This window comes from Frieseomelitta varia, unplaced genomic scaffold (assembly GCF_011392965.1).
Source record: "Frieseomelitta varia isolate USP_RPSP 00005682 unplaced genomic scaffold, Fvar_1.2 scaffold_447, whole genome shotgun sequence".
NCBI classification, from domain to species: Eukaryota; Metazoa; Arthropoda; class Insecta; order Hymenoptera; family Apidae; genus Frieseomelitta; species Frieseomelitta varia.
This window is the reverse complement of record NW_025110198.1, coordinates 508821-516669: the sequence shown is the minus strand read 5'-3', so window position 1 is coordinate 516669 and position 7849 is coordinate 508821. Positions and strand designations below refer to the sequence as shown.

The 7849-nt window shown below is 46.9% G+C and overlaps 2 protein-coding genes across 2 annotated transcripts; both read right to left on the bottom strand.

Moving 5' to 3' along the window:
* Positions 1 to 3938, bottom strand: LOC122532309. Its single transcript, XM_043660981.1, has one exon. It carries the CDS (start codon positions 2750 to 2752, stop codon positions 2060 to 2062), a length of 693 nt encoding a protein of 230 aa, XP_043516916.1. The 5' UTR covers positions 2753 to 3938; the 3' UTR covers positions 1 to 2059.
* A 1777-nt stretch (positions 3939 to 5715) lies between these two features.
* On the bottom strand, positions 5716 to 6446 carry LOC122532316 (cyclin-dependent kinase inhibitor 1C-like). The gene is made up of 2 exons (XM_043660991.1): positions 6296 to 6446; positions 5716 to 6189 (listed from the first exon to the last, which is right to left on the bottom strand). The coding sequence occupies exons 1-2, from the start codon at positions 6305 to 6307 to the stop codon at positions 5935 to 5937; spliced, it is 267 nt and encodes an 88-aa protein (XP_043516926.1). The 5' UTR covers positions 6308 to 6446; the 3' UTR covers positions 5716 to 5934.
* Between the last annotated feature and the right edge of the window lie 1403 nt (positions 6447 to 7849).

Genomic DNA, 7849 nt, shown 5'->3' with positions numbered 1-7849 from the left:
AGTATCGACATAGGTATAATACTTAATATAAAATGTTCAGTCCTGAGAATCTGCATTTCTCGCACATTCTTGTTCTCGTTCTCGTTTTTTCAATTCTCGCGTTCTTTTGGCTCTTGTATCTCTTGGCGCGAGAGTCATCGCGCATACGCGAATTCGAACTCGTGTCGGAGAGACACTCACGTTAGGCGTGTTCTCGCGTTCCTCGCGTTCCATTTTCTTTTTTTCTGCGTTCTCGTCGCAAGATATAGATTCGTACAATCGTTTCTGTGCCAATTGTTTCGCGACATACCGTGTCACTCACGCGGTAGATATTTACAAGGCACTGAAGGATCGCGTACACATACATTTCGCGATTACGTTCGCCTTCACGTTTAAATGAGAACTTTCGACGATTAAATTTAAGAAAAAGAGATTTTCCATTTGTCACGAGGTCTCGTTTGCAATTCGATTCGCCGCAGCCGCTCGATTTCTATCGATTCGTTTCTGTTTTTCGAGTTTTACTCGGTACACCTACTCGAGAATGAAGCTTGGACCGAAAACGAGATCGGAAACAGAACTATCTGCTCCCTTTTTCGTTCGCCAGTACTCGCCGAACGACTGTTGGTACACCAAACCTTACGAAAGGAGGAACAGACACTTCAGAAACTCGTTTCAACTCGCGCGACGTGATTTCGCCTGTCTGAACGCTGAACGAGCGGTTGCGCCAAACGAACATCGCGATATCATTTGCGAATCGTGATATGTTTTAAAAGTACCCTTAACGAACAAGTTAACTCTAATCTATCCGAAATATTCACGACCGAACGTCACGTCGGACAGTTAGCGATAATAATGGCGTGAGACCGCGGCCGTTTCACCTCGATTTCATCTCGACACTCGCTTCCATCCATCGCTAACAGAGAAAAAGAAGTCCACGCGTCTCCACGTAATTGACTCGCATATCGCGATAACCGGCCTCGGTTTCGCGCCAATTCGTGTTTTGATCTTCTTGCGAAACGGTACATACTTCGACAGAAATGCGTTGAGAAAAATGTGCCTCGTTGCGAATTTGACAAGGAAAGTGCAAATAGTGTAAGAAAGATCGGTATGTAGTGTTCAATCTTCTTTTTTAGATGTTTCCTTCCTTTTAGAGCTTTCCTTCTGTTTTTTATGTGATCTTTGTACTCGCGATCGAAACTCGGGATCGCCAATTGATCGTCTAGCTATTGAATTCGTTCGCGCGTTTAACATAATTGGTATCGCTAGCGTACATGTTCTTATCTCGACTAATCGTTCTGCTACAAAAAGGTACATACATGTTTGCACAACTACGTTCTGTGTCTAACTGTGATCTATCTCGCTTATTACGAATAAGAGACCAACAACTTAAAACGCGGTGAAAGGTCGACGCACTTCTACGACGAACTTTCTACCTACGGCGATTTTCGCCCTCGCGTTTCTCACCCTCGTCTCTCCCTTTTTGTCCGACGACCACCACCGACGAGATCCAATCTGTTCTCGACAGAAAAGATGATCACGACGGCGGGAGAATGGAGGAAATTTCACTTAGAATCTTCCTAGAAGAGCGGAGAGACGCGAAACGCTGTGCAGGATCGCGCCGCATCGCTACGTAGACGCGAAGATTTACCGAATCTTCGACTTGTTACAATTAATTCGTACGCTCGTATTTTTGCTCCTAGATTCGTATACGTTTTGATCCACTCGTTTGGTCAAGAGTTTTTGCAAAAACGGCGGCGAAGAAATGGCCGCGATTGACAAAAGTAGAAAGTACGAAAAAGCAGAAAGCCGCAGGGGGGTTTTGACGAATTTAGGCAGATCGTTCGCGGATGAACATCTCGCTCGCAGAGAATGGTCCAAGAGTGGAGGGGGTCCGTTCGGTTGTTCTCGAGACGATCGCGCAACGAAACGCGCGAGATCGACTGCAATGACGAGAATAAGATGAGAGAATATAAAGAGAAAGAGAGAGAGAGAAAGTCGAATTGAAGTGAGCCAGGTGAATCGGTCGAAACGAAGATGAGGCTCGGACGAACCGAGAAATTTGCACTCTCTCTTTCTCTCTCTATCGGTAGAGACCGACGGAATGTTGACAGGAACAGGGCATCGCCAGTTGCTGCGCCACGTTCCTCGGAACCCTCTGCGTTGGTAGGCCGGAAAGACCTCTGACGTACGTGTACGACACCGGACTGCGTAGAATTCTTTTCGGGCTCTTTTTCGCGTGCTTGTTCTCCTTTCCCTCCCACTTGGATGAAATCTTGAGTGTCTGCAGCGCCCTTCGAAGCGTGTCCGCGGTGGTGGATCTCTTGAGCGAGTCGCTGTCGGTGCTGCTGTGCGCGTCCGATGGACTCGAGGAGTACGAGAGCGACTCGGACGTTCTCCCAACGCCTCGGACGTCTCCGGGACTCCAGGAGCGCGAGGATTTGGCCCGAACACGCTCCGAGCTTCTCTGAACACTGGAGAGTCTCTCCTGCGAGCGAGTTGGCCGACCGCGAAGTCGGTCCAAGTAGCAATGAGTCCTCGGCGATCTGGTGGCGCGGCACAGCCGTTCGCTGCTACCGCGACGCGACAGCCTCTCCGCGCTTCCGGTGCTTCCACCGCTGCTGCATCCGCTGTCTGTGCTGCACTCGTCGTCCCCGAACTCCTGCTTCGAGGATCCAGGGCCGCCGGTCGGGCTGACTCGTCGTTTCGCGTCGCCCTTCTGACTCTCACGGCGATGATCGTCCTCGGGATCGGTCAGTCTCGTCGTGTCCTCCATTCCCAACGATGGACGAAGGCCACTGATTCGATCGAGATCGCGGACTAAAATCTGCACCGTTCGGCCGGCCAGGTTTCAAAAGTTTCGTTCCGCTATGAAACTACGTTCGTTCAGTGTTCGCACGAGTTTCACTCGATCATGCTCTCCGGCGTTAAACGATCGAAAACGCACGCGCTTCCTGTCACACGCATGCGGTTAATCAATCCCACACACTTGTCACACTGCTTTGATGCTGTTCGTGCGGATAAACTACAGTCGTTCGTTGTCGATTACTCGTTGATTGCTCTTGCTTCCCTCTTGCCGATTCTTATCGGCTTTTTGTCGGACTTTCTTTCGCACTTCCTTCCCAGTTGCTCGTCCTTGTTGAGGAGGGAACGCGGTTTCGTTAATCGTTACTTGGCTTCGACTGCAAACACGCGCAGGTTAATGCAGATTAATGCAGACAAATGTTCGCCGCCGTGTATTTCGCACGCTTTCGAAAGCTGACTGAGACACGGAGATTCGCGGTCTTCTCTTATATAGCGTTGCGGCTTTGCGGAGGGTGCGCGCATGTCCTCTCCACCACGTGAGGGTTCGAGCCGTATCTCCGCGGAGGACGCGGCGTCGGGATGAATGCGGCGGACGCGGTTTCCCGATGCTGCTGAACCGGACGCGATTCACCAATCGGGACGCCATTTTCGGTATTTTTGTAACCACTTCTACATCAATCGAACTGTCCGCGGCATATTTTTACACGTTCCACCGCTCACATCTCAAATATACTCGAAATACACTCTCGCGGACCACGGCGGATCGAGTGAAAAGAATAGAGAATCGTTGCTTAAAGATGCAAAGCTGGTTCTCTTTTTAAGCTGTGGGGCATGTATCATCAATGACGTAACGAGAATGAGAACGTCGAACCTTCTCGCGTGAACGCGGAACGATCGATATTCTCCCGATGGAAACGAATTCGTTAAAATTGGCAATGCCGCGATTTAACGGACGCTGATGCGAGAATGTGGAACGGAGGTAGTAGATAAGGACAAAAGAGGGCAGTAATGGGGACAGTGCAAGTATTGTATCGCGTCTCGATGCAGCGAGGTTGGTGAACTCGACCCGGCGATCGATGCCAAGGGGTGGTTGTACCATGCAGGCTGATCGCATCGCCGCCAGCGCTGGATGCACCCGAATGATCAATAATTTTGTAAATAACAACGCGAATACAGAATGTAAGATAATACCCGAGAAATATTAACGCTCGGATAGTTTTATACTCTAGTATGCGTAGCAACGATCAGGTCAGATCGATAACACGTATACAGAAGAAAATTTTTATACCATATCTTCCAAGTTATTCTCCCAAGCTTCCGTTATTTAATAATTAAATTGAAAAGTACATTTACGATGTATATTTTTCCCGGCGTAGGGAAATTTGCTAATATTATATTTTGTAAATATTAATATATTTTGTTAAATATTATTTATTACTATATTCACTTTATAACTTTATTATACTCGAATCATTGCATTATCGTCGTCGAATATTTTTACTAATGTAATTTTTGTTTTAATTTAACTTTATCGATGTTATATTTACATTGTAAATTTACTATAAATCAAATCACTGCATTATCGTCGTTCGAGGGTTGATATATATCCGGACCGATAATTTTTCACCAACAGATTGATACATAATGGAGAAGAACGCGCGTTAGTAGATTCTTACGTCTGTTACTGCAGGATAATAAGAAACGTAACCACCTCCGTCGTAACCACCTACTCTTAATAGATTATACGTAAATCTCCCTCTTCGCGGGCACACGATCGAAGAAAAGTTTCGTTCTCGATATTATTACTCCAGCACGTGCGATAGCAAGAATACTGCAACGCGGTACACGTTGCCATTTCGAAGCGCAACGTGACGTGGCTCCGACATTTGTCGGAGACAATTCAACGGAGGAAATCGTATCGATTCCATCGAGAAATTCGTCTCGTACACCGTTTATAAGCCACGTTGGTAAATTAACGGCGCGTTCAGTTAAACAAGGCAGCCAACGAGCCTCGAACGGTGTGTCCAGCAGCGTGCATCCTTTTGTACAGCGTATGTACGTGGTTGTGAGAAACATCGCATTTACCTTTTACGTAACGGCGCTGATATTGTTGTTGCCCGCATAATTGATTTGTCGTCGTTCGTAAAAACAAAAGGCCACTAACGGCCTTGCACAATTTCAGTGAAACGAAACGATACCACTCTCGTCATCGACGGCGAATTTCTGATCAGAATTCTTACTGAAATAATGGGAACCAATCGTTTAACGCGCGGAATAACAGTCGTGTACTGTAAATTCTTGGGATTTGGATCGTATTGTCATTGTGGAACATCGTGCATTTCTTTTTCGTATCAGCCAACAGCATTTCTTAGCGTGTTTTCTCGCTCGTGAATTGAAATCGTGCGTACGTTTGATCAGTCAGGCGTGTGCGACACACGATGTAACGTCGTACTTCGCTTTAAAGTTGGAGAGAACAATGTGAGAGTTCATTCCAGAAACAACAAAGGAAGTTCGTTTCTCGTAGTCGCGTCAGTTTTCTATGTGACGAACATTTGACAAAGAATCTTTTCACTTTGAACGAACATTTGAGTCGAAGATTTGAGCACTTTTCACTTCCTACAGACTTGTTTCAAACGAATGTTTCTCGTTCGTTTCAATGCACTTCAGAGCGCACGTACATGTATTCAAGTACACACACACACCCACTTATATGACAGTGGGTGGAGAACGATTATTCAGACTGCGATCATGCCCACGTCCATTCTTACATAATGGATTTATAGGGTAACGACGAATCGCGTAACAGGATCTGCGCGAGGGGCTCTCATTAACGAACAAACAAATAAATCGTCGAAATGTACAATGCGCCGCGTCGAAAGACACGCCACTCAACCCACATCCCCCTAAAAAAAAAAAAAAAAAGAAAACATTCTGTTTGCGTTTAAATGGTTTTATTGACACCGAATTGAAAAGTGACAGAACATTGTCAATAAAGGTGATAGAGAGTCGAAGCGCAGACGGCGTTTCGCTGAAGATATAAAGATGGGGTTATTGAATTTCTTTCGGTATGAGTATGAGTCGACGATCGGCTGATTGTTCTTCGATGTGATTCGTTTCGATCGATCGATCCGCGTATTCTCGTCGATCGCAACGTTAGATGATGTAGCTTTTGTAGATGTAAGGGGCACTGTAGGGGTAATTAATATAGGGAATCGACGCAGGGTAGTTCGAGTAGAGAAGGGGTCCGATCGGATTGGGGAGAAGAGCCGGTGCCAACGGAGCCAGTGGAGCGCCGATTAGAGCTGCGCTGGAAGGTGCTGGGGCTGGGGCTGGAGCTGGAGCTGGAGCTGGAGCTGGAGCGGGAGCCGGCGCGGCCAACGCAACGGCCAACAATCCAGCGAACAACAGCTATGTAGTTGAAAAAAGTTCCGATTAGAAGAAGATTCTTCCTTTGCTTACCCTCTTTTCGGTCGCTCCGTTCGATTGATCAAACGCTCAGTCTCCGAGCACTCACCGTTTTGAACATGGTTATCGGGCTTGGAGCGAGTACGTACGTAACACACAACGTAAAAGCGGCGGGATGATTATGCTCGAATCCCGAGGAAACGCCGCTTATATAGGGGAAACCGCGACAAAGATTCTCATCTTTCTACACACACCCCTTCCCTTTTGCCCATCTCCCCAATATCTCGCGTTCCTTTTCTCCGCATCTCTGGTATTCCACGAAGGGCAACAGCCGGTCTTCCATGCAGAGACCATGAACGAGACACGCTCGCTTCCTTCTTGTTGGTAGGTGCAATTTTTTTCCACCGGCCGACCAATCCACTTCTCCCTTTGCACCATCTCTGGCGGATGGTTTTCCTCTGTATCGGCCGACTACTGGCGAATCACCCGTTGCTTCAAGGTTGCACGAGTTGCGAGTCTTTCTTTCTTTCTTTTTTTTTTTTCCTACCGTCAACTGACCAATCGACTTCTCCCTTTGTATCGTCTCTGCGGATGATGGTTTTCCATGTATCGGTCAGCTACCGGCGAATCGCGGGGTTCTTCAAGGTTGCACCAGGACCAGGCGTGTCCCAGCACATTGTGCGTCATTTCCTTCTCTTTCACAAGCCCGCACACTCGGGGGAACAACTTTTTCTCCACCGAGCGCAAACAGGTTTTCCTTTTATTCTCCTTTTATTGCTCGCTGTCCTTGCTACTTCGAAAAACGATTGATGATCCAAAGATCGTTCAATGACTCGTCGACTGCTCGCTTGAAATTATTAACAATCCATCCGCGTGATCGTTTGTCCTTTTTTCGAACGCTTTTACGTTCGTGAAAGAAAAGCGGAGAGTGGATCGAGGGAGTGGAGAAAACGCGACTTTGAAAACCATACGGAACAGCGGATTTCAATTGAAAATTTTCCCGCTCTTAAATTACGGATTGGCTCGTAAATATATATACGATAAAACGGGCGAACGTGTTGTACCCTCTCTCGTCGAGGCGTACAGGCCGATGGGGAGAACCTGGGACCTTACCCGGACTCGACGAACTTGAACTTGGGAAAAAAGCATTCGCTTTGCCTTGGAATTGCGCAGCCTTGTGGTAAACCAGACAGGAAGACAGAGCGAGTGAAACGCGAAGACAGAAGAGGGATGCAAATGACCAGATCCAGCGAGTGAAAGGCATAGGGGACAATCGATGTATTACAACGAGATTGGAAAAAAAAAAAACGGAAACGCGTCCAATCACGAACAATCTATTTTATTATCCAAATAGCGCATCCAAATGTTTATTATAGATTACATCTATAATCAAGTCTAACGTACACATCAACAATTCGAACAAGGATGAGAAAGTGGGAGACAATTAGAAATCAAAAGCGATGAAATACCAAAGCAGATGCAGATAGATCGTGTGGGAAGCGATCTGCGTAATCACCCGGCCGGCATTATAACCTTGTTATGCGTTCCAACCGGACAGGCACGTAGCCGAGAGGGATTATACAATTGTTCGACGTGGTCGCTTACATAATTTCACGATAACGGTGGAAGTGTCCGTCCTGTGCTTTCTTTCTCTTTCGATCAA